Source organism: Epinephelus lanceolatus, chromosome 8, assembly GCF_041903045.1.
Source record: "Epinephelus lanceolatus isolate andai-2023 chromosome 8, ASM4190304v1, whole genome shotgun sequence".
Lineage (NCBI taxonomy): Eukaryota > Metazoa > Chordata > Actinopteri > Perciformes > Serranidae > Epinephelus > Epinephelus lanceolatus.
In genome coordinates this window covers 42,339,567-42,366,286 of record NC_135741.1, presented here as the reverse complement: position 1 = coordinate 42,366,286, position 26,720 = coordinate 42,339,567, and the positions used below count along the sequence as shown (strand labels likewise).

At 41.1% G+C, this 26,720-nt stretch overlaps 2 protein-coding genes across 3 annotated transcripts in view; both read left to right on the top strand.

Moving 5' to 3' along the window:
* plch2a (phospholipase C, eta 2a) overlaps positions 1 to 12,580 on the top strand; it is a 390,371-nt gene extending 377,791 nt beyond the window's left edge. Inside the window, exon 23 of the mRNA XM_078170322.1 lies at positions 8,692 to 12,580. Coding sequence (XP_078026448.1) covers positions 8,692 to 10,334 — 1,643 coding nt within the window. The 3' untranslated portion in view covers positions 10,335 to 12,580. The remainder of the gene's footprint in view (positions 1 to 8,691) is intronic.
* Positions 12,581 to 15,587: 3,007 nt separating this feature from the next.
* The window catches only part of LOC117258560 (putative glutamate receptor), a 35,472-nt gene continuing 24,339 nt past the window's right edge, over positions 15,588 to 26,720 (top strand). For both annotated transcript variants that reach the window (XM_033629574.2, XM_078170321.1), the window contains exons 1-3: positions 15,588 to 15,716; positions 15,893 to 15,968; positions 20,421 to 20,452. In XM_033629574.2, coding sequence (XP_033485465.2) covers positions 15,905 to 15,968; positions 20,421 to 20,452 — 96 coding nt within the window. In that variant the 5' untranslated portion in view covers positions 15,588 to 15,716; positions 15,893 to 15,904. The remainder of the gene's footprint in view (positions 15,717 to 15,892; positions 15,969 to 20,420; positions 20,453 to 26,720) is intronic.

Below are 26,720 nucleotides of genomic sequence, written 5' to 3'. Positions count from 1 at the left end.
GAAAGAAAGGGTCAGGTTAAAGAAAGACAGGAATGCAAGTCCAAAGTGGCAGATGGGGAGAGACAGGAGAGAAGTAACCTCACCTCCTCAACCAAGAGACAAGTTCAGCCAGAGCCCATAGCCAAGCCCCAGCCTCTTGCTGCCCAGACAGAGTCACAGCAGTCTCCTCCCCTCCCTAAGTCATGCACAGAGGCTCAGTTTCAGTACTCCCCCAAGGCTCTCATCCAGCCTATTGCCTTTTCTCGAACCAAAGCCAGGCAAACTATGGGTGCCCAGCGTATCCGACTTCAGCCTGAGGCACAGAGGAGCGCTCGATCCCGCAGCGTTCCCAGAAGATGCTGTCCCAACACTGTAACACCAGTGCACAGCCTCACACAAGACTGCAGGACCAACCTCCATTGGCAGCAGGCCACACCCCCCAACTATGGCACTGTTTGCGGGTCAACGTTAGCCCCGCTCACAAACAGTAATGCAAATGAAAGTCTCTCACTCAGTGACAGTAGCAGCTGTGAAAGCTTTGGCAGTCTTAGCAGCTTGGAGTCACCTCCTATGCTGCCTCCACGTTCTGTCCTCGACAGCCGCAAGAGGGCTGTAGGCACCCTGCAGCGCGAGATGAACGCCTTGTTTGCCCAGAAAATGGAAGAGTTGCGCCATAAGTCCCCCCTCTTCTTCGCTGGTAAGATATATGTGAGGCAGCAATAGCAATAATCCAGTAGCTGCTGTGTAGTGGCTGTAGAGGACCTTTTATTTCCTGTAGACTGTAGACTTCCAGTTAGCTTCCAAACATCCCAAGACGACCATGAATGTTTGGTAGCATAATGCTGTCAGAATCATCCCTCTACTGTTTACCTCTAAGTAAGATGCACCTTGTTATCCCTTGTGATCCTAGTAGTTTGAGGACAGTCTAAACTCCCAGGTATTTCTTTCCATTCTAAACAAGTAGAGTTTAAGCCCAGCTTTTTACCTAAGCCTTATCACTGATTTCCTATTTCAGTCAATTCATTCCAATTTTGAAATTTATCATATTTTTTCTATGCCTTAAAATACAATGTGTGATACTACCCCCATGCTTGACAGATGAAAGAAGTGGTAAGTTTTTAACTCAAAATTAATAGCAGTAGTTTCAACTGAAAGTAGGTATTTTAGTGCATATAGTCTAAAGCAACATAAATACAGAAAACCTGAAGCATACCCTCGTATGACATGTCCCTCAGTCGGCGGTTGCTACAAGTGATGCAAGTGCTCAGACTGTTTGGTGAAGGCTGTTTAATTCAGCACACAACCCAATCACCAGAAAAATGCTGCATTGCATGTTTCTGCAAAACACATATACATTTGATGGCTAACAATTCACTGGAAATGCAGCAGTGACTCACTACAAAACAGCTGGTTTTATTTGTAAAGACCCGTCCCAATACCCCCCCTTAGCCCTACCCCTAGGTTTGCGCGTTCCCGCGAGGGGTAGGGGTGTCCCAATTCCTTTTTGCATGTAGGGGTAGGGAGCATAACAAGGGATAGTGGGTATGAAATTAGCCCTTTGGAGCGAGGGATTTCAGATGCTGACTTTCCAGTGAGGGGTAGACGTCGCCATGGCTACCACCGAGCAAGAGACGGGGGGAAAAGTTCATACATTGCTAATGTTACCGTTGTCCCCTATCGCCTGCCGTTCATCAAACGAAGCATGATGAATACAGCAAACGCGATCGGTAGGATTAACTCAGCCGGAGACTCCATTGGAGATGCCGGTTGAAATGTAGATGGCTCGCAGCTTCCTGCTTAAAATAGTTACGTATGCGTGAACGTAACCGCCGCGGTGACGTAGTGAGTGGTGTCCCAATTCCTAGGGAAAGATTTCAACCCCTACGACTCGTTGCTTCATTTCGAGGGCCAAGGGGTAGTGCCAAGGGCTAAGGGGTAGTGGAAAAGGGGGGATATTGGGATTGGGCCTTAGTCTCAAACAGTTGTCTGCAGTGGTCTGCAGCTTGGTAGGGGTTTTACATAGGTGATACACCATCCACCATTCCTTTCACCTCTTAATGACAAAGTCAGCTCATAAACTGTGATATGACACAAATGAAACATAAAATGTATCCATGGTTTGCAGAAACGTGCAATGCCAAGATTTGACTGGGCTGCAGTACAACCTGTGAGCCAAATAGTGACACATGGTAATAACCAGTCTGGTCCGTGGGTTTTTTGTATCCATTCAAAAGTGTGAGACCCACCTGAAATGCTTTGATTTTATGTTGGGTGTCATGTTCACTAATCTGTGCTAGTCATGCCAGCTGTCAAGGTTCTCTGTAAACTTCTCATTGGCTTATAGATAACAAAAACCTGTAATGAATAATGCCTCAAACTTTATTATAATTTTATGTCAAAATAACATCATAAATTGTGTTATATACTATTATAATATAGTTCTATACTATTATATAGTTGAAGTATTCATGGGAATGTCACAGCTCAAACTTATGAAAGCCCATTCTCGTCAGGATATATTTACCTGAAAATGAATTCTAATATGTTGTTTCTTTCCTTTATGGCTGTATATAGAGAAGCTACACTGTAAACCCCAATTCTCCCACACAACTTAAAATCTTTTTGGAAACCACGTGCAGTCAAAAGTAGTTTAGTTTAGTACAGTAACATAAAAGTTTTGAGTACACCAGACACAAAATAAATGTGTCACACAACCCTTATCGACATAATACTGAATACATATTTTTCATCCTTTTTAAAAAATTATTAAAATAGACGAGCCTAGGTTTCTCGATTGCTAGATTAAGACAAACAGACAAACTCTGAACTAGAAAGTGCGTTTTATTTCACCTCAGCACAACTTTATGATAGACACTCTAAGATCCACACAGGCAGGAGGTCAATCAATCAAACAGTCAATCAACTTTATTTATAAAGCCCAATATCACAATATCACAATTTGCCTCAGAGGGCTTTACAGCATACAACATCCCTCTGTCCTTTGGACCCTCACAGCAGATAAGGAAAAAGTCCCCAAAAAAATCTTTAACGAGAAAAAAAATGATAGAAACCTCAGGAAGAGCTACTGAGGAGGGATCCCTCTTCCAGGACGAACTGATCAACATGATAAATTAACAGTAATTCATATGACAAAATGATACATAAGGGGAGAGAGAGAGAGAGAGAGAGAGAGAGAGAGAGAGAGAGAGATGCAGGACAGACAGTAATGATAATAGCTTACAACAACATTAATTTAAGTAATATTGCAATGATAATTACAGCTATTGTGGTACAATATGTTGTAGGTATATATTAATATATGATAGTATATGTATGTGACAATAATCATATATGTATAATGACAGTAGAGGTATGACTAATGATAACAGCAGCAGTAGGAGGCATCAGGCAGGAGAAGGAGCCAAGTTAGTGACATGCAGTAGAGCCGAGTTAGCGAGATGCAGTAACAGGACATGAGTGTTAGCAAAGGAGAGAGAGAGAGAAGGAGAGAAGGTGCTTGGTGTATTATAGGAGGTGTATTATAGGAGGTCCCCCGGCAGACTAGGCCTATACCAGCCTAACTAGGGGCTGGTCCAAGGCAAGCCTGAGCCAGCTCTAACTATAAGCTTTATCAAAAAGGAAAGTCTTAAGTCTAGTCTTTAATGTGGAGACGGTGTCTGCCTCCCGGACCCAAACAGGAAGATGATTCCACAGAAGAGGAGCCTGATAGCTGAAGGCTCTGGCTCCTGATCTACTTTTGGAGACTTAAGGGACCACGAGTAACCCTGCATTCTCAGAGCGCAGTGTTCTGGTGGGATAATATGGCACTATGAGCTCTCTAAGATATGACGGAGCCTGACCATTTAAAGCTTTGTAAGTTAGGAGTAGGATTTTAAATTCAATTCTGGATTTTACAGGGGGTCAGAGCAGAAAAGCTAAAACAGGCGAAATGTGATCTCGTTTCTTAGTTCCTGTCAGCACATGTATCGCTGCGTTCGGAATTAGCTGGAGAGTTTTTAAGACTTATTAGAGCTACCTGATAATAAGGAATTACAGTAATCCAGCCTTGAGGTAACAAAAGCGTGGACCAATTTTTCTGCATCTTTTTGGGTCAGGATAGGCCTAATTTTCGCAATATTACACAGATGAAAAAACGCAGTCCGTGAGGTTTGTTTTAAATGGGAGTTAAAAGACAAATCTTGGTCAAATATTACTCCCAGGTTTCTTACAATAGTGCTAGAGGCCAGAGCAATGCCATCCAGAGAAACTATGTCATCAGATAAAGAGTCTCTGAGGTGTGTGGGGCCAAGAACAATAACTTCAGTTTTGTCTGAATTTAACATCAGGAAATTGGTGCTCATCCAGGTTTTTATGTCTTTAAGGCATTTTTGAAGTTTAGTTAATTGATCCAGTTCTTCTGGCTTTATCGATAAATACAACTGTGTATCATCCACATAGCAATGGAAATTTACAGAGTGATTTCTAATGATGTTACCTAAGGGAAGCATATATAAAGTGAACAGAATTGGTCCGAGCATAGAACCTTGTGGAATTCCAAAACAAACTTTAGTACGTAGAGATGATTCATCATGAACATGTATGAACTGAAAACTGAAAAAATCAGATCAATACGATTTAAACCAGCTTAGTGCAGAACCTTTTAGGCCAATTAAATGTTTAAGTCTCTGTAGCAGAATTGGATGGTCAGTTGTGTCAAATGCCACACTAAGATCTAATAAAACAAGTATAGAGACGAGTCCTTTGTCTGAAGCAATCAGAAGATCATTTGTAATTTTAACTAGTGCTGTCTCAGTGCTATGATGCACTCTAAATCCTGACTGAAATTCTTCAAATAAATTATTATTGCGGAGAAAGTCACACAGCTGGTTTGCGACTACTTTCTCAAGGATCTTTGAAAGAAAAGGACGATTAGAAATTGGTCCATAGTTGGCTAACCCCTCTGGATCCAGGGTGGGCTTTTTTAGAGAGGTTTAATTACAGCTACCTTAAATGATTGTGGTACATAGCCTGTTAATAAAGATATATTGATCATGTCTAATATGTGAGTGTTAAATAACTAATAACTAATAATTGCACTTATGGTGCAAAATGTCTTTTACCACAACATTAACTGTAATCCATTAGAACCATTGTGAAATATAAAAACATTAATCACCGCTTAATGGATAATGTGTCATTTAGAACACATTTGAAGACAGTCTCTTCAGCTTATGGCCTTAAACACATTGTCTCGCGGCATGCTGGGAAACTCCACCCATTTAGCCCCAACACACCGCAATATGTTAAGTGCACAATTATAGTGTTGTTTATTGGCCTTCAACTAATTAGGCAAAATTGGCTTTATACATTTTAGTCAAATTAACTCAAAATACAAAAATTGTTGACTTAACATGAAAATTTTGTCTCATCAATAGATTGGGGTTTACAGTGTGAATGAATACGTTTCAGTGCCAATACATCATCCCAAGCTACAGCCTCTGACAATCAACAAGTATAGTGATATCTGTAAGTGTAGCAGTTTACATTCTGTTCAAGTCTTGAAATGGACAGTATTTAGTGGACCTACAACAACTGGCTGAGCACTGGAAGTCACAAGTCACATCTGTGCTGGGTCCAGGTGAAAACCCCTCTCCTCCTTCACATGATGTATTTCAGGGGAGTCCAGTTCCTGCTGAACACCAGCTGCTTGCACTAAACCCACTATATTTCAGCCTCTCACAGTCTATCATGTGATGACCATCAGTGTTTTTACTGTTGGAATGAATCTAGTGGGGAAAATCAAGTATGTTAAGGGAGATGACTTTAACTTTTCTGGCCACATTACAAAAGCTGTCATGTGCTAACATCTGTTATGTCAGTAATGCTGGCAGATACTGTGCATGTTAGTAAATCATAAGATAAAACTCCCAACTTTGTTTTCGGTCTAAAGCAAATGCTGTGATGTTTGTTCTTGTGTCGAAATTAAGGTGATTTTTCAATAGTGTCTCTTGTTAAGATGCTTTCTCTGTCCTGTAAGCTGTTTCCTTGCCTCAATTCTCCCTCTTCTCTCCAGTTTTGCTAAACTCCTTTTTTTCCTCTCTGTCCCTTTTGCACGCTCTCTCTGTTACTAGTGCAGAATTGAGGGGATGACCAGAGCCAGGTAAACTGCTGAATGCATGCAACCTTTAAACACATCCTGTGAACCTTCAGCTTCACTTCACCCATCAGTCTCTCTGTCTCACCAGCCTGCTTCTCTCATGACCCATATGCCACACCTGGGGGTGGGGGGTGGGGGGTGGGGGGTCACTGGAAGTGATGATAGCACCATGCAACCTTTGTATATTCACCTCATCAAATGGGGCTGCAGGTCCAGACGGGTACACTCACTGTGGGTAAGAGGAAAACACAAACTTTAAATTATGCACAGAATCAATAATTTTGCACTGTGTTGGGGCCTGCACAGGGTTTTTTTAATGTCTTTAAAGACTATTTTGGTTCATTACAACATGAGTCTTATTTTCATGGTAATACCATTGTCCTCTCCCTGTTATTGCTGAGGTCTGGGGACATGTTGATATCCCTCAAAATAAGTCTGATAAGTTAAAAAAATACGCCTGGAGAGGTTTTAGGGAGATTTTTTGAAGAGAAAATAAAGGTGTGTTGTAAATTCCCTAATCACTCCATTGTAAACATCCATCACAGCTTAGAGACTTCCTGATGGTCAAATTTGTAAGTTAAGCTGTAATTATTCAGGAGGTTTTATTAAGATCAAGATACCTTTTACACAGCAGACCTGAGAACAAATGATGTAAATACAACATTACTCAAAACAATGCAGTCACTCAAAGTGACTTTTCCACATTAAACTGTCTAAAAATTACTAGATAAATGTTATATGTTTTGTTGAGTTGTGTAAATAAATTATACCATATGTTTCCGACAATGCTGAAATACAGAGGTATATTTAATTTTAATCGGACACAGTCCATTTCATTTGGTCATTATAGCCTGTCAGTAGGGTTGCAGTGGTATACCGATTTTAAGGTATACTGTGACATTGAAATTGACAGTTTTCATACTGTGTACATTTGCTTATCTACAATATTTTTTAAAATGCAACTGGACGTAAAATCTCAACTTTATTTGAGTTATTTTCAAAAGGTTTGTGGTTGAAGCCAGAAGCTGGCGCAAGTTGACTTTTTATCTAGTTTTAAGCCACATTTTTTTCATGCAAGTTTTAGATCTTTTAAATAATTTTTAACTATATGTTTTAACTATAAAGGATTTTAGCCATTCATCTTCTGGATCTTAAGTTGTCAGAAAAGCTGAGTTAACGTTAGCAACACAATTCGGTTCCAGCCACTGCCATACTAAACAGCTTGGGAGAAACACTGATTTTTGACATGAAACCGCTGTATTCAGCGTTTTTACCAGTTTAAATCACCTGATCTGCTTTGTTATTGTTCTGATGAGACACCCCTAGTGGCAGACAATTACATATTTTATGTTTAAGCAGTATTAAAGTGGAATTATCATTTAAAGTGTAGTTTAAAGTAATAAGTATCTTGATATAAAGACCAGTAGTTTTACAAAATCATTTTAGGTCAGGTCCACGTATGAGCTTTTTCAAAGGCGTCTTACAGCCTTTACTGGCAAATGGAGTTTAACAGACAACTGAGCAAACTCCATTTGTTGATGAAGTCCTTGACACTCAGTTGAAATCTCAAGTAGGGGCCAGAAACCTTGACTCAACATTATTTTGCCAAGTTTTCTGCAGTGAAAGTGGCTTTGTCAAAAGAACTCCAAATTTAAATTCTGAGTGATCGTACGTGTGTAACTAATTCTTCTGTGTCAAAGGTAATGTGAGGCTGTACCCTCACATCTGTTATTGGCTTAAAGTGGAGATCTGCCATTCATATCTCTTCACCAACATCTGGATCTTATGTTATTTAGAGAAAAAAGGTGACTACACATTAGCAAGTGTTGGACTAGCCGCCTGCAGCAACAACCAGTTTAAATCACAGTGTCTGTTTTAGAGAGGAGGAGACGTCTGCCGATTATTTGGCTGACAGTAAAAACCTTCTGGAAGTCTGGATCAGAAAAAGGCGAGCACACATTAAGAGAAGGGGTGAGCACAAAAACATGTTGTGGGCAAACTGCCTATCTCTGAGTTGCACAACAGCGTCGGAGTTCCACTGATTTGTAATGTGAAACTGATTTATTCAGTGTTTTAAAATACCCAGTCTGTTGGTTTTGGAGAGGAAGAGACCTCTGCGGATAATTTGGCTCCCGGTGAACACCTCCTGATGAATGAACAGGGAGGAGTTTTAGCTTGTTGCAAGCTACCTCTAGATGCCACTAAATCCCCCTAAATCTTACACACTTCACCTGTAATGAATCATATCTGAAGTAAATGTAATAGTGTCTCTTAGGTAAGTTTAAAAACTGTGGTTTCTCAGCACTGACTGGGGGAAAAGGCTGACTGTTTTCTCTCCCACTGACTATATTAAGCCTCATGTGAATCTGTCAAATCCAACAGATATCTGCTTAATAGGATCAGTATCCAAGCTGATTCTGAACAAACAGATTGGATCAGTGCATCACTAGCTTTCAGGCACATACAGTTAACACTGTTAGAGCCAAAAGGCTTTTACTGACCATGAAGGACATTGATGACAGTGATACATGTCTTTGTTGTCTATCTTTCCACAGATTGTTCCACACTGCAGAGACCAGTTCCTCTTCCACTAATATCTGACAACGCCAGAAACACACGTGTCATCCGTTCAGTCTCCACTCCAGAGGACAACCTGTCTTCACATCACTCCTCATCTCCACCACTGTGCTCACCATCCATAGGAATAAACGCAGAGTCCACACCGGCTGTTCCTTCAAATGGGGCAGTTTGCAGTCTGGTCAAGGTGAGCGGAGACCCTACGAAACCGCCCACCCTTTCCAGAACCATGCCATTCCCTCTGACAGACCCTGCTGAGAAAACTGTACCATCACACTGTAGTCAAGACATTCAGGCCAGTAGAAGCACTCATTCATCCATGGAGCACTCACCGAACCAGAGGGAAAACCAAGAAGCTCTGCCAGAGAAGAAGAAAGATACAGCAGAGGTAAAGTCTGAGCCCAGAGTGGAGCCTCCTGCTGCAGCAGCATCCACTGGGACCCCTGCAGCTCAGATAGCTACAGCCAGGAGAGCACTTTTTAGCAATCTACCATCACACATACCAGTAAGGAGAACAAAAAGTGAGGGCCAGGTTCGGGTGGCTGTAGCCTCAACTGGGCAGGCCCAGTCAGCAGTACCAGAGGTCTGCACAGATGCTACCATGAACGACCGCCTTTGGAGCAAGTTGGAGCCAGGCAGCCACCGAGACAGCATGTCCTCCTCCTCCAGCATCTCCTCCAGCGACACCGTCATCGACCTGTCCCTGCCCAACCTGGCCAGGAAGAGCTTCACCAGTCTGCCCACAGCCAGCAGCACCTGTGATCCTCACGGGGTCAACTGCCGTCACTCAGCGTTAGTCTCCTATGATGCCCTACGAGTCAGCAAGAGCAAGTCCAACCCCAATCTTCAGCAAAGTGAGTCTCCCAAAGATGAGCTCAAGCCCCGCCCCCTTCAGCCACAGGAAGCTTCTGTGGACTTGCCCAGCAGGCTATCTCAAAGGAGGCATACCTGGAGCAGGCTCTACATGGAAGGCCTCAAACAGTCATCAAGCAGCAGGCTGTCCTCTGCAGCTACAACCCCAACAGCTACAGCCTCCATGTCCAAAAGTCTCGGAGATCTGACCTCCGATGACATTTCCTGTAACTTCGACAGTAAGTACCACAGCATCAGCCGCAGCTTCATCATTAGGCCAACCAGAGACCAGCTCCGCAAGGGCAGCCCGCAGAAGTCTCAGCCATCCAGTGACCTCACAGAGCAACTGCGAAAGCTGACTGATGTGGAGCCCCTGACCGACAGTGACTTTGCCCCACAAAACAAGCCCAGAAAGGAACAGGAGTTTGTGGATGAGACCCTGGTGCGAAGGACCTCCTCCAGGAGCCAAAGCAGGGTGCGCTACATTGCAAACAGAGCAAAGAAAGCCCAAGAAAGGCAAAAGCTCCAGAGCCTGGTCCAGGGCAGAAGTGCAAGCTTTAGCCTTACTGGTAGCATTGGCAGCAGAAGTAGTGCTAGCCCCATTGAGGAGCGGGGGAATCCCGAAGGCGCGTGTTGCGTGGCCCACAGTCCCTGCACCAGCCTGGACCTGCTGAGTCAGCTCGCCCCCATAGGAGCCCCCTCCCCCAGACAGTCCCAGCCCTCCCCAGACCCTGAATACAGTGAAGTCTTTTTCATGCTCAAACTCTAAGAACTGGCTGACTTGGAACTGAGTGTGAGAGACACAGCTAGACACTTGTTTGGAATACAGTCCAGTTTCTCTCAAGACCAAACCTTTTTTTCTCTTTTTTTTGAAAAAGTTGCATATCTTGCAGAATATCTCAGATTATTTTAACATCTCACAGAGAACTGTACTCCACTGAATTAGTAATCCATGAACAGTCGATTCTACATCTTGTGGCTGTGCAAGATCCATTTTTTAACCTGTGCATTCAGAAAACATTGTCTCGTAGCTGCTGGACAGCAGTTCTTCGAAAAGCAACTACCACAGCTCTGCCATTTGTTTGCACCAAATGTTAGATAATTGCCAGGATGTATTTAGTGAACAATACCAGTTTTTAAATGGTTGCTTATGTTGACTGTGACCTAAACTCATGTTGATTTTTTTTTTTTTTTTTTTTACTTTACATGAGCATACAGTAGCAATAGATCACAACTAGAGGACAGGATATGAACTGACCCATTATGTTTATTTAAATATAATGGTATACTTTGACTAATTTGAAAATTAGATACTTCATGTCAAGGCATTTTTATCAGCCCATCCATCCACTAGCAATATTTAGAAAATGATGGCATGGTATCATGTTATTTTTTGTTTGACATTTTGATGCTGAGGCTTGTCTCACATCTTTGCTGAAATTAATAATCAAAAAATTAATTATTATTGCAATGCAGGATAAAATGTCTTACTTTTTAGAATTTTTTGTCTAGTGGTTACATTGTAATTCGACCAAACTGCCAATATTTTGCTAACCTTCCGGACTTGTGGCATGTCACAGCACTGAGATCATGTACTTGAAAGCAATGGTAGACTCCTCCATACAGAGTTTAGCCCTTTTTAGTTGACTGCATGTCTTTTATGCACTGTAATGTTAATCTTAAGGCTGTGCTTTATTTTACAAAGACTTTTATATGATTTGTCAATATTCCAAACTTGTTTTTCAGATCATCTGACGATGGTCACAAGAGCAAACTGTCTGAAACCCTGTGTCCTCATCTGACCGTGGTACCGTGGTCCTAATACAAGATGAAAATGATCTGTATCAAAGCACGTTTATTTGTCGATCTGCTGTATTGTTTGCACTGCTGTGTCAGTTGTTTGTGCAAAATTTTAGGGACAATATTTAATTCAAACAATGTAATTATGACCCAAATAAATCTCAAATTAATATTATTGAATGTTCACAGCTCATACATTTCATTTACACTCCATCTACCAACAGCTGTGTTAGTTCAGAGACAAAGACAAGTCATTAACAAACCAGTGAAAGTGAGCTTTATACAAGCTGACATGTAAGCCTTTGGCCTTGGTTTTGGCAGGGTCTGCTCAGTGCTCTAATTTGGACTCTGCTTGGGTCTGTTTACCAGCCATCACCTCTTTCAACCTCCCTGGCAAACAAATCCCCAGACCCCCTGCAGGAAGGGAGAATGTTCCAGAACAAAGACTTGACGTTGCACAAGAGACGACAAGCTCAACCAGTCGCTAAATGAGAAAAAAAAAATATACTTTATTGTTGCTTGCCACCCAAGAGACAGAGCACTTTTGTATTTTTCATTAGTTGTTTTTGTTCCTTTTTTAAGTTTTGTTTTTAATTCTTCTCAGTTGGTTTCTAGACACACAATGACCATTTGTAAATCAGTTAGTCAAGTTGTGTTATGTTGAATTTGTGAGGAAAACTTTTAACAACAAAACTATCAAAACTTTACAGACTCTCACACAACTCGTGCAGTATAATCCAAGTCTCATCTATCCAGTCTTATAATCTGTACTTCCCCAACACATGCATTTTCACTAAAAAACCTTAGTGTTTAAACTTATCTCTGCTCTCTTCATGTAAAACTCCAATATTATGTTTTGTAGTAAAATTGAGAGTTTGCAAATGGATGTTTTAATACAGTTTTGTTGTTAAACATGGTCCCCAATAATCATGTGAGAAAAACAAAATTTTCTTTACGAATTCAACGTAACACAGTGTGACTAATTTACAAATGGTCACTTTGCAGGTTAAGTATTCTTTTAAAACAATGATTCCCAACTGGTCCACTTATGGGGTCCAGATTGCTCTCATCATTAGTTTGTAGTCCACACAGTTTAATACATTCAGCATCATACTTGCATTTGTCCTCGAGCTAGTTTGCTGTCTCCGTCAAGTAGCTGTCCATTATTCACTCAGCAGGAAACAGTACTTCAAAATAAAAGCTTTGTGCTTGAAATTCACTGTACTTAAAAATAAAGTGTTTTTTTTACAAACCTGACATGTTCTCGAGTCACTTGCGGTCCATATAGAATGGACTTGCGTCTCACTGTTGGATCATGACCCACCAGTTAGGAACCACTGCTTTAAAATGTTCAGCTTTAGTTTAGTTTTTATTAGTGTCACCATTAGTTTTTTGTTTGTTTATTATGACATGGGGGTATATTCAGTGGCAAGATTTGCGAGGTTAATAGGTAATTCAATACAAACTCAACACTTTGTGAAGCCAGTAGGCTGACAGTCATGTAGACATCCCAACCTCAATAAACATGCAAAAATGCTTCCTCATGTTTGACAAATTTGGCCAAATTGACAAAGATTAAAACTGAAGGCATTTCCTTAGTTTTGTAAGTAAAAAATATTGTTTCCATTACTGTTTTTTTTCTCTGAAATTTAGTCACAATTTATTTTTCAGTTAACTCAAATGTTTTTTTCACACCTAGTTATCGTTTTTAAGTTTAGCCATCTACATTATAATAACCTTGGGCCCAAGATCCGATCTTAAGACAACAAAACTATTTACTTAGGGTTGTTATGACTGTGGATTATGAAATAAAATACAGTTGTACTTTGGCAGGTTTTGCTAATTCCCCAAAGTATTCTAAGTATTCAGTGTTTGCTTTGGAATCAACCTTTGGCCAGATTGAAACCCTTATGAAACAGCATGTACGCTCTGGGACAAACTATCCCCTGAAACCTCATATATTGATAACATTAGTGATGGATTCATGCATACCTTCTGAGGAAGCTAATTAAAATGTGTTGGTCAGCTTCCTTGACAGCCCCTGTAAGTCTTTCTCAGGACACTGATTTGTCAGTCAAAGGTTTGTCCATTGTCTAGTGTGTGGTTTCAAAAGCTGATGGCCACCTCTGGCGGGCTGTCAGACACTGCCAGGCCTCTCTTCCTCAGCTCTGTAGGACTTTGTGAAGCGCGACATGCTCATTTTAGCGCCACAGACTTGGCTCCAGCCAGCACACAAACACAAAAGACAGCTTCATTAGGATTCCAAGAAAACCACAGAGTCCCTCTTAGAGCCATATTTATCTAGACAATTTGGCACGGCTTGGCCTCTCAACTGAAACCTCACAGCCCTGTATAGCACTTCAGGCTTAAGAGAATGTTTTTGTCTCACAGAGTGAACGCAGCTCCTCCTTTCATCATGAAATCACTGACTGTTTTCCAGGGTTTTTTGCTAATGAATCAATTTAGTTTGTGAGATTCTGCTAAAACCAGTAGAGATTTTTTGAAGACAAAGAAACAGGACATGTTTTTGTGGATAATACTCTAATATGAGTTGCTGTGGATGATGTAATTCATGAGTTTGGGGAGTTAAACAGATAGCAAATGTGATGTGCATTGCTCAGGGCAGGGATCGTCTGTGTTTTTCAGGCCAATGACCTTTTGTCCAAAGAAACAGAGCAGGGGCCCTACTGCATATAAAACAGAGTTGCACCTGAGATAATTCTCTTAACATTTATGGGTTGTCTCTCTTTCGCACTTGCCTGTAGCTGCTATGTCAGCAGCAGTTGTAGCATGGTTAGGTACATTAGCCTCACCCTCAGTACTTTCACTGATGGTTTCTGAGGTCGACAGTATGTCAGAGTCTTGTTTGAAAACTTACAAAATGATCCATTGTGGCTCACAAGAATGTACTTATACTTGACAAAATAATAGGGGAGAACAGGGTTAGGCACAGTTACAGCAATCTGGAAATCCATCGGTAAAAAAAAAAAAAAAAAAGGAATTTTTTTTTCGTCCTTTACCTCTGGAGGCATTGCCCATAGTTTTTCGACTAACGGAAGTGCAGGGGCCTCGGGGATCGCTCAACCCCTTCACTTCCGGCGGTGCCCCCAAGGAATCACCTTGTTGTTTACAAATACTTCCAGGTCGAAAACCAGCACAGTTTAGCTATACATATATATATATATATATATATATATATTTAAGTATCACATTTTTCACGTCACTATATCACCGTTTAGACTAATCTGATGATTGTAAAGTCTATAAACACAATGATTGATCAAACATTACTATTTCTGTGTGCACGATTTGTAATAAATAACATGGTTATCGTAGATTAGCTGGGCTAACCGTTAGCTGTTAGCCCCGTTAGCGGTGTCTATAGTAACTCAGTAACTCAATAAACGGTCCGTGAAAAAAATATTTTTTCCAGCGGATATCTTAGTTACAACATGATTGAGCTAGCAAAGCAGTTTTGTGTTGCTATGTGTAGTATTTATTCACTTTTCGGAAATCACGATGTCTAGAAAGCATCAGTGGCCGCAGCTGACAGGGGCAGCTAACAGCAGCAGCAAAGCTAACATCAGGACGTCATCTGTTAAAAAGCCTCCTGTTGTCAGATACGACATGAAACTACTCCAGTTAGCTCAATCATGTTGTAACTAAGACATCCGCTGGAAAAAAAAATTTTTTCACATTGACGAGATGGTGTTTTGGGTGGAGCACATCCAAAGGGTTCCTGGTTTGAACCCCAGGGTGAGGGAGCACCTTCTCTGCGGAGTTTGCATGTTCTCCCCGTCATTGCGGGTTTTCTCCAGGTACTCCGGCTTCCTCCCACAGTCCACAGTCCAGGGAGACAAAAATGTACTCCAAAACAAAATCTCTTCCTCTGACTCCATCTGTAAGCTCACTGTTGACTGTTTACCCTTCATTCTGAAAGTAGTGGGCTAAAAACAGACCTACTGACCCCTCAAAATGTTTATAATAATTACTAAGACAGCAGTTTGCTGTAAATAATTCTGTTCTATTTTATTTTCTTTCAGTTGGAATGGTGGGAGGAAGAAAAATGTGGTTTGCCTGAACATGTAGGCGTAATATACATCCTGCTCTGATAATTAGATATCATATTTGTTCAGACTTTATTCTGCCAAGCCCAACAATCATGTGTTTCTTCTCCCTTTGAGGTTCTATCTCCTCCCCTCTTCTGCTCCCCTATATAAACCCCACAACATTCTTCTGCACACAACCCTCCCACTGCACACTTGCAAGACTTGTGAATTTCTTAACATTTTCCCAGTCATCCTTCACACAACTCAAGGTTTTAGTTCCCACTACACCTGACGTCACTGAGGTAAGGAAACTACTGTTATATAGCAGTGTTGACAATTTGTATAAGTGTTTTATTTAGTGTTTTTCATCAGAGTAAAATTTATAACATAACAAGCATATCATCCCTGAAACGACTGAGAATGTTAGATGTGAAAATCGAGATTAATAATCATGTATTAAAGAATCTGTTATTTTCAGGGTCGTGTCAACATGACAGGCTGCATGGCTCTGGTCTTCTGTGTGGCAGCCCTGACTGCATGGATAGTCAGTGCAGGTAAAACTAATCACACAACCTGGCACTGCCATACAGGATTACACACAGTTCATTTGGATCAATACATCACATTTAAGACTGTCATGATTCATGTCTTTGTAGCAGAACATAGTCCTCAAGTGTTAGTTACTTCCTGTTGAACTGTGATATGGTGTGATGGATATAACCAGTTGCAAATGATGCTGAACAGCCCCCTATTTCAGGACTGAATCGCACATCTTTTACTGCAATATTTAGTGTTGTCTTTGCTAAAAAGCTAACAAAATGTCAATTAATTAACTAGCTATCTCTCTTAAGTGGTTAAAAAGGCATATTAGACAAAACTCAGGCTCTGTTCCTTTGTTCCCTCCGGGTCATGCAGATTGCTCACCTTCTGTAGCAGCAGGTGGACCTGAAGAAACAAACCCAGTAGCCACTGCTCAGTGTCACACACACATTTTCCATTTTAAGATTTTTATGTGACTTTAATTTATTTTATTTGACCATTGTACTATTGTTGAAAATGTAACTTTTTTCCCTGTCTTTTACATCTTTCATTTTTGTTGTGTGTTGCATTGTGGTACAATTGTGTCTGCCAGCATTGCACACCATAGCCATAATGTAGATGCTATGTACAGATATTGGAAAGGGAAGAATTTTAAAAAACATTGGAAATAATGTAAGTTATGTGCAATGAGCTTATGCAGGGTTTTGGAGAATTGTCCAGTATCAATGTTGCCTGGCAATGGGGTTGGACTGTATTGGTGAAAGTATATTTTTAAGAGGAAGGGAGCTGTCTGGCTGGGTATACCAAACCTGAAGTTAAAAGCTTGTCATTTTTAAGGCACTTTTTTGTACTTTGGCATTGGCGAGTAGAAAGAAAAAAAAAAGAAAATGAAAAATAGCCGCAAGCAGCAATACCAGGGTTCAGGACAGCATGGACCAATTTTAAAATAATTTTGTGGACGTTGTTCAGTATTGTTATGATGTCTATCAATGAGCTAAGCCGCACCCCTTTTCTCAGATAAGTGGTCAATATCCTCAAAATTCGATAAGATATCAACAAGCTTTTGATAACTTTTGAGAAGCATGTTCCCATAATGACAGTAAATGTGGTAGGTCCTACCAATTAGAGAGAGTTGTCAAAAATGTGTTTTTCAAAACATTCAAAAGGCAAGGTAAGGGATGTCACTTAGGTTAATTAATCTACACTGGCTTCTGGTCAAGTTCCGCATCACCTATAAAGCTCGCCATGACTTTGCCCCACGGTACCTATTGGACCTCCTCACTGATTACACCCCCTCACGGAACCTGCGGTCTGCTGACTTAGGTCTCCTCAACGTCCCTCACACCAGTAGACGAACATTTGGGGATAGAGCCTTCAGTGTGGCAGCCCCAACCCTCTGGAACTCTCTCCCCATGGAGATTCACCAGGCACCAACACTGGACATTTTTAAATCTTCACTGAAAAGACACCTGTTCACTTTGGCTTTTGGTTGCTAGATTGTTATTTTTGTTGTTTTTGTTGTTTTGTTGTTTGTTGAAAGGCGCTATATAAGTCTAAGTTATTATTATTATTATCATTATTATAACTAATTAACTAGTTAATTAATTAGGTTACTTTATCGTTTAGCCAAACACCCAATGACCAGTAACTAACGGGTTAAATTTTAGGAGAAAACACAAAATTACATGAAATACAAGAAGCCTTTCCTTTTGGTCTGGCCCTCCATTAACTCAGTGTGAGCTTTTTGGAAGTGGTGGTATTTTAATGTTTTGTTATGTGTTGCTGTTTTTTTTTAGTTGCAGGCTAGCACCTTTAACATGCAGAAACAAAGTGCCCACTGCCCATCCTCCAGTCTCTACTGGTTAGCTATGTTAGTCTTGGCTGCTCTGCATTGTGCACCAGTTAGGTCAGGTGAAAGCTAGCTAGCAGTGCTGCTCAGTTGTGAGTACCGCTTATAATGCTGTCCCAGTTTACACTGCTGTGGCTACTGGCCACCCTCCAGTCTCCCTCCAAGTCACTCTATTGACTTCGCAGCTTCATTTTGAGCCACAAAGCCCCTTGGCATTGTTAACTATGATAGCACCCCTAGCCATGCTCTTACTGCTAACAGTGCTAACACAGCTAACAGGTAATGGAGGACTGTGATTCAAACTTGAGCCACTTTGTCTCAGGGGCAACCTGTGGGGAAACCGGAGGGTGGGCACAGTGTTTCCACAGCAACGCTGCTGGGTTGAGATGACGTTACAGTGGTAATCATCTAATGACCAGAGCTGCTACTCCCAACAGATCTGGTTGGTGTGCAGTGCAGTAAACTGAAGAGTAGCAACATAAACCTATAGAAATCAAAAGTATTCTCAGCTTTTAGCTGATTAAACGTTGGCTGTTGACATACCATTGGCGTGCTGTCACTCACCACTGAGCAATTTCAAAATGATTTTACACATGTGGTTCAACATTGTTGTGAAACATATCTTGTCAGTTTTGTAATGACTGGACAAACAATTTTCAATTTAGAGTCAGAAATTGTTTTAGTTATCTTTAATCACACACAGTGTCGATCACACAGAGTGTTTTGCAGGTACACATGCCATGTGTTTAACCGCCTGGAAAATGCAAGGTTGGGCACTGTGTGCGACCCTTGTGCCCATTCTGTGCAGGTTGCGTCTTAAGTTGCTAAGCAACCATAACAAGCACCAGCTTTCTTTCATGAATCCTGAGTGCAGAGCTGATCATCTTCCAGGTGTGTTTTTAAGTGTGCAGGCCTAAAATATTGTCCATGAGAGAGATGCAAAGCTCTGGTAGCCCTGCACTAAAATGACTTCTTTTCCATATTTACCACAGACTGATATTTACTGAAGAAGGAAAAGATATCTGTCGGCTGTGATTGGCTGGTCCCCATCACATGACATGTAGTGTGAGCTGCTGTGTTCCAAATGTTGAACTCAGTTTATCTCAGGGCGCTGCCGTCACACCCTAAAAAACAGGAGCTTGGGAACGCCTTCTGGTCACGACAGCGTCACTCTGGCGTTTGAGTGCGCCTGCCGTGCATCTACATTAAAAACAATGGATTAGAGGGCGCATTTGTGCGGCCCCTAAATCTTCTTCAGAAATGTTTTTGCAAAATTTCTGAGATGGTATACCATAGAAACATGAAATTTCCATCAATGACCAGAAGTTGTGGCAAGGAATCCGAAGTTTTTCCTAGGATGGCGAAGGCATGATGACTCATTGCCTTGGTTGGTTGGATTGGTTTATGCATGAGAAATGAGACTGGTAAGGGTTAGGGTAAAGGCGGGTCATGCCTTTGCTATTATAGGAAAATATAAATAAAATGGAGCAACTAAAGCCTGCACATTATGCTCTATAGTTCAGTTCTAATTTATAATTTGTCCAAATTCTGTGTCTGTTATACATTTATCTCCAACTCCACAGCAGCCCTGCGTCTGCGAACTGTCTGCAGAGTTAATGGCCAGCTCTGTGCCAGCAGGCTCTGGCTGACCTTTGAGACTGGGTCATGCTCCTAAATCATCCCTCACAATTTGACTCTCTGCCTGCTGACCCTGCTGGACTGCTGGAGTCCTATCAAAGCACAGAGGGGACATCCCATTTCTCACCAGTGGAGGGGCTACCGCCTTGCTGTGGAGCAGAAAGCACTGTGATAAATCAATTAACCGTGTGGAGTGAAGACTCTGCAGGCAGCCGGTGAACTGACAGGCATCTCCGCATATCCTAGGTCCTGCCATCTTCACTAGAGGAGGCTGATGGGGTGTCATGGGCTTACTATGACCCAACCAGGCCTGCTTTTGTTATCGCATGCAATTATGAGGAACTTGCACCCCTGGCACCTCCGCTTAATCCACTCCCCCTTCCTTCTCTGACTGACCCTGGCAGGGCATGTTAGGGCCTGCTGGACACACTGCGAATGCCATTGGTCACAGTTACAGCAAAAAGAAAACAACTCTGAGTGTCATGGGTAATGTCAGGGGATGGGGTGGGGGGATTTATCCCCTGCTTGGATTACACTGGGGACAGTGTGGGGGGATAGAAGAACAATGGTGAAACACGTCCTTGAGGATGGGTCCCGACTTTGATCCCCCCTAAGAGACTTAGTTACCCCCCTTGTTGTTCCTTGCAACTGTCCCCTCAGTATGGAGCCCTTTTCTCCGCGTCTCCTGAAAAACAACCTCCAACAAGACGGTCATTGTCCTCCAGTGGCTGTTTGGCTTATTTACTGCTGTGGCTGAGAGAAAAACACATGAAGGGGACTCAAAGCAACAATATGCCTCATTAGGCTTTCAGAAGGCGCACTGAACATAAGCTTGTAGACATGAAACCAAGCCCTTAATCAGCCAGAGAACTGGCTTAGACTAAATCCTCTCATCTTTGTGCTGCTACTCATGCTTGATCACACTGACTTGCTTCAGGAATCCAACATTTATTGTGCTGCTTCTTTTTTTCCATTCTAGATGCCAAGGAGTTATCCATCACCACTATAAAGGTATTCTTTCTCTGTGCCTCTACACTAGAGCACCAAGGTGGTAGTGACCCTGTGCAGCTGTGAAGCAGATAAACTTAGCTCCAGCAACACTCTGTGCAAGGGTAGTTCTGGTTCATTACAAAACGGGTGGCCATCATTTCTATCAGTTATAATAAAATTGTAATGACCAAGAGAATGGCTAAGATCATACAAAGCAGTGACATAACCAAAGATACAAAAAGTCAAAAAACATAGGCAGACAGTAGAGTGTTCCATGGTGTCATTTTTTCTGTAGGCTGACATGAAAGTTGGCATCACACTGCCTCCCTTGGTAAAAACCCAATGGGATTTTTCTATCGGATTTTGGATTATTGTTGAAAAATGTGGTAAACAAATATTTATGATACTTACATTTTTTAGGTAAAAAGGTAATCTCCACAAATGAACACCACTTTTATGATTTTTGAAGCCTAAATGCAATTGCCAGAAGTAAACAGCTAATGTTAGACTATAAACAAACTACTCTACAGTCGCATGACTTAATGTCACCACTGTAACAAGGATGTGAAGCTGCGTGCAGCATGATGACATTTAGGCCCCGTTTATACGACAACGATTTCAACTGAAAACGGATCGTTTACACGACAGCAGCGTTTTGGGTGCTTGAAAACGGGTTCCAGTGTGCAACTTTTTGTAAACGGCAGCGTTTCTGTTGTCATGTAAACTTGCAATATGCAGTTTCTCTGAAAACGGAGACTTTTCGCATATGCACATTACGGTTCCAGTCACTAGGCATGCCGACCGTCACAACAATGCCGAGCTCTGTTTGTGCTGCTCACCCTGTTGATTTGAAGTGAAGTGTTGATCTGTTACTGTAGCAACTCCACCTCGTCGTCCATCCAGACAAAGTTATCTGTACATGCTTTCGCCATTGTGTCTTCTTTGTTTTGGTTTGTAATCACGGTGTTGTAGAGGAAGGCGCTTCAGTGCAGGCACATGGCGTCATGCCGTGGTGTTGCTTTGCAAATTTACACTGCCACCCACTGGCCTGGCATGCATACTACAGCGTTTCCAGTAGATTTTGCGGCTTTGTGTGAACGGGGATCGTTTCAATAATGTCGTCATATAAACGCAAAAGTTTTTTAAAACGCAAAGGACAGACTTTTCCGTTTTTAGAGAAACCGTTGTCGTCTAAACAGGGCCTTAGTAGTCTCATTTAGCCACTTGGCTTAAAGACACATAGAAGCTTCAAAGCACAGTGGGGTATTTACTTATGTATTTTATGTCGTAGAACAAAATGTAAAAGTCTCTTCAGCTTGTGTTAACCACAGACCTTATTTCAGGCATCTGACTAAAAACCCATTCAAAAAACCCACTGACTTCAAAACAAGGGGAGCAGGAGAGGTATAATGCTAACTAATTTCCAGATTTTAGGACTCATTCCTGGGGCACTCTATTAGACAGGTTGCGTGTGAATGTTTATCTGATGAACAGGGGACACCCTACAGAGTAGCCTCAGCCACCAGTGTATGAGCAACCTGTTCATACACTGGTGGCTGAGGCTACCAGTGTATGAGCAACCTGTTCTCAGATTGTCAAATATCAATGCTTTGTCCCATCCTTAGGCCACCCTTTAGCAAATTGTTACACTCAACTCAACAAAATCCAAAGATCCATTTGCAACTTGACTTGGACTTTAATGCCAGTGACTACTGACTTCACTTAGACTTGAGCTGTCTTGAAAAATGTTTATTTAGACATAAAACATAGAAAATGCAACAACTTACAATATTACTTTAAAGACAGAACAGTCTCACAGAAAATGTCTTACAAATTTGGGTTCTAGATGTTCTAGACATTTTACGATTATATGATCAACACACAAAATCCATTCTGTTGTGTTAGACTACTAGTTAAAAGTGCTATATGCTATGAGAGTGCAATGTCAGCAATAGCCATGGCTGGAGGCTTGATGTTTTTTGGCTGTTCCTCTGTCTTTCTGTCCTTCTGTCCTTCTTTCCGTCTGTCCGTCTGTCCATCCCATTCTCGTTAATGCAATATCTTAAAAAGCCTTGAGGGAATTTCTTCAAATCTGGCACAAAGATCCACTTGGATGCAACGATGAACTGATTACATTTTGATGGTCAAAGGACCCAATATCACAAGAACAACTTGAGGGAATTCCTTTAAATTTGGCACAAACGTTCACTTGATTTACCAATGAACTGATTAGATTTTGGTGGTCAAAACACTGACTTGTGATTTCACAAAGAACACAATCTGCAGTGTCCTGGGTGAAAGTCTTGTTTGTTTGACCCATCCACCTGCCCTGGGTGAATGGTGTCTGTGTTGTTAATCACTTTGAGTGGTTGTTAAGACCTGAAAATGCTATATAAATGCAGTCCATTTACCATTTCTCAGAATGTTGGTTGTGCGCATCAGAAATTAATGTTACACACTTGGAAGATACAATGAAGTACGTAAGGATATTAGTACATCGGGACATGAGGTCAGGCAGCAGCAGATTCTGAACAAACTACAGCAATGGAAAGTTTTGCAGAGAGACTAAAGAGGTGGATACTTACTCTGCCTTAACCTGAGACCTGTACTACGAAGCTAGTTCAACTTACCTAAGATATCTTTGTTATCGGGCTTGACTAACCCTAACATTGGCCGTCTGGAACGCTGGTACTATAAAGTTGGTTATTAACTAGTTCAGTCAGCTCTTATCCAGCCACGAGCATGTTCATGTGGAAGAGGTGGGGTTGTTAATTACAAGACATGACATCATTAGAACCATGAATGAAGGAGGCTACTTTGTATCGCATGAGATGAGACTGTACTGAAAGTGTCTGGGAATGTATGAGAGTAAAATGTCAGTGGCGTGGTTATGTAAACGATACACTATAATCTTTTCATAGAAAATGTAGAAACATTGAAAAATACTGGCCAAAAATTAAACTACGTGTAGGTATCACTAGGCTACATGTGACATTAGTATAGAGTATTTTTTTTTCTATTTAGAATATATCACAGAAAAACATTAAAGTAATGCCAGACTGTTTCTGCTACTGAAGTAAAGGGTGGAAAAGTAGCCTAGTTAATGACTGATTAGGTCTATCTGACCCAAATGTTGCATTTGTAATAATAGGAGCCAGTTACCAGTCTGTGGATTATTTATTTTACTAATAAAATATCTAAAATATATAATCTTTTTCCCCAGTTCTCATTACACAGGTGTCTCATGGTATTCTGAGCTGCAGTGATGAAATCAGAGTGTAAAATAGCAACACTTTCACTGTGGACTAAAATAAACTTTGTTTATGTTAAAATCCTGCTGAAATTATGTGTTTAGTGTTGTAAGTGGTCTCTGTGTTTGTTAAAAGTTTTAAAACCAGTGAAAATAGAGCCCTGGAACAATGAAATGCTTCTACTTAATTATAACAACATATAGATTACATTTTTTTACCTGAGACTCTGGACTTTTGCCCATGGATACATTTTTCTTCAGTGATCTGATTGGTCAGTGGTCGAGATGTTAACAGGCTGTGATCCAATACTCCTATCAGCTAACCTGCTCTGGAGCAGGTTCAGCATAGTTACCAGAGTGATTTTTCTCGGTAAAAAGAGACCAGCTTGGTAGTACTGAAAACCCTGATTTAACCCTGAAGTTACCTTGCTAGGTCCAAGTTGTTTTATAGTACAGGTCTCAGGTCAGGTCCTTCCATGCTTATATTGTGCCCAGATCTGCCCTCCAGTGGATATTTTTTATAATGCTCCTAGTACAAGTACAGAGTTTAGAGGACAAACAGCACCATTCCATCACAGCTTCTTGTAAGTATATCATGAGCTCAGTTTCAGTTCTACCTCCAAATAAAGTGGTTTAGATCACTTTTTCCCAACCTGGGGTCCTGACTCCAACTAGGGGTCTCCAGAGCTTAATGGGGGATCATGAGGCCTTCTTCTTCTTTCCTTTTCTCAAAAAAATTATACAGTAGACCTATATGTAGGCATTTCATTCATTTCTGTACTGAAAAATAAACAACATTCTTACTTTTCAAAGTAGTTTAGATTATTTTCCAAGATATAAACTTTAAAAAAAAATCACACAGGCTGAGGGCACAGTGAAGACCTTATGCCTAGCTCTATTCACAAAGCCTTCCCTATCTGATAAACAGCCTCATCCTGCATTAGAAAAGCTGCAAACTCTTTGTTGGAGCAAAGTCACCATGTTCCCAGATCGCAACAATAATTTGGTTATTACAATGTTATATTAACTGATAGGAATGATGGACAAAAGTAGGAAAACAAGACGCAAGTTGTACACTGCAAAAAAAAAAAAAAAAAAATCCAGCATATTTTAACTGAGTCTTAAAACTTTCTTTACTTAAAAAAGGGACACAGTTTTTCAGTCCAATGAGATTAAAGTTGTTTTCAATAGAAATCAACCTGATTTGAAATCATTCCAGAGATAACAGTCTGCATCCCAAAACAAGAAAAATGAAACTTGCAAAATTCCTAAAACAAGATGATCTTCATAAGGAACATATAGAAATAATTTTACTACACTTGGAGATTGTATCACTTGTTTCAAGAAAATAGTACTTTGCAGATTTTTATTACAGACATAAATTACTTCATAAGAACATTTTTACTGTGAAAAAAATGGAATTGTCCTTTAAATACTGATCCACATCAGTTCAACACTACACATCCTGTAAAACAGTTTTTCCACATCCTGCCATTTTCTGTGTGTATATATAATATAATATATATATATATATACAGTACAGGCCAAAAGTTTGGACACACCTTCTCATTCAATGCGTTTTCTTTATTTTCATGACTATTTACATTGTAGATTCTCACTGAAGGCATCAAAACTATGAATGAACACATGTGGAGTTATGTACTTAACAAAAAAAGGTGAAATAACTGAAAACATGTTTTATATTCTAGTTTCTTCAAAATAGCCACCCTTTGCTCTGATTACTGCTTTGCACACTCTTGGCATTCTCTCGATGAGCTTCAAGAGGTAGTCACCTGAAATGGTTTTCCAACAGTCTTGAAGGAGTTCCCAGAGGTGTTTAGCACTTGTTGGCACCTTTGCCTTCACTCTGCGATCCAGCTCACCCCAAACCATCTCGATTGGGTTCAGGTCTGGTGACTGTGGAGGCCAGGTCATCTGCCGCAGCACTCCATCACTCTCCTTCTTGGTCAAATAGCCCTTACACAGCCTGGAGGTGTGTTTGGGGTCATTGTCCTGTTGAAAAATAAATGATCGTCCAGCTAAACGCAAACCGGATGGGATGGCATGTCGCTGCAGGATGCTGTGGTAGCCATGCTGGTTCAGTGTGCCTTCAATTTTGAATAAATCCCCAACAGTGTCACCAGCAAAACACCCCCACACCATCACACCTCCTCCTCCATGCTTCACAGTGGGAACCAGGCATGTGGAATCCATCCGTTCACCTTTTCTGCGTCTCACAAAGACACGGCGGTTGGAACCAAAGATCTCAAATTTGGACTCATCAGACCAAAGCACAGATTTCCACTGGTCTAATGTCCATTCCTTGTGTTTCTTGGCCCAAACAAATCTCTTCTGCTTGTTGCCTCTCCTTAGCAGTGGTTTCCTAGCAGCTATTTGACCATGAAGGCCTGATTGGCGCAGTCTCCTCTTAACAGTTGTTCTAGAGATGGGTCTGCTGCTAGAACTCTGTGTGGCATTCATCTGGTCTCTGATTTGAGCTGCTGTTAACTTGCGATTTCTGAGGCTGGTGACTCGGATGAACTTATCCTCAGAAGCAGAGGTGACTCTTGGTCTTCCTTTCCTGGGTCGGTCCTCATGTGTGCCAGTTTCGTTGTAGCGCTTGATGGTTTTTGCGACTCCACTTGGGGACACATTTAAAGTTTTTGCAATTTTCCAGACTGACTGACCTTCATTTCTTAAAGTAATGATGGCCACTCGTTTTTCTTTAGTTAGCTGATTGGTTCTTGCCATAATATGAATTTTAACAGTTGTCCAATAGGGCTGTCGGCTGTGTATTAACCTGACTTCTGCACAACACAACTGATGGTCCCAACCCCATTGATAAAGCAAGAAATTCCACTAATTAACCCTGATAAGGCACACCTGTGAAGTGGAAACCATTTCAGGTGACTACCTCTTGAAGCTCATCGAGAGAATGCCAAGAGTGTGCAAAGCAGTAATCAGAGCAAAGGGTGGCTATTTTGAAGAAACTAGAATATAAAACATGTTTTCAGTTATTTCACCTTTTTTTGTTAAGTA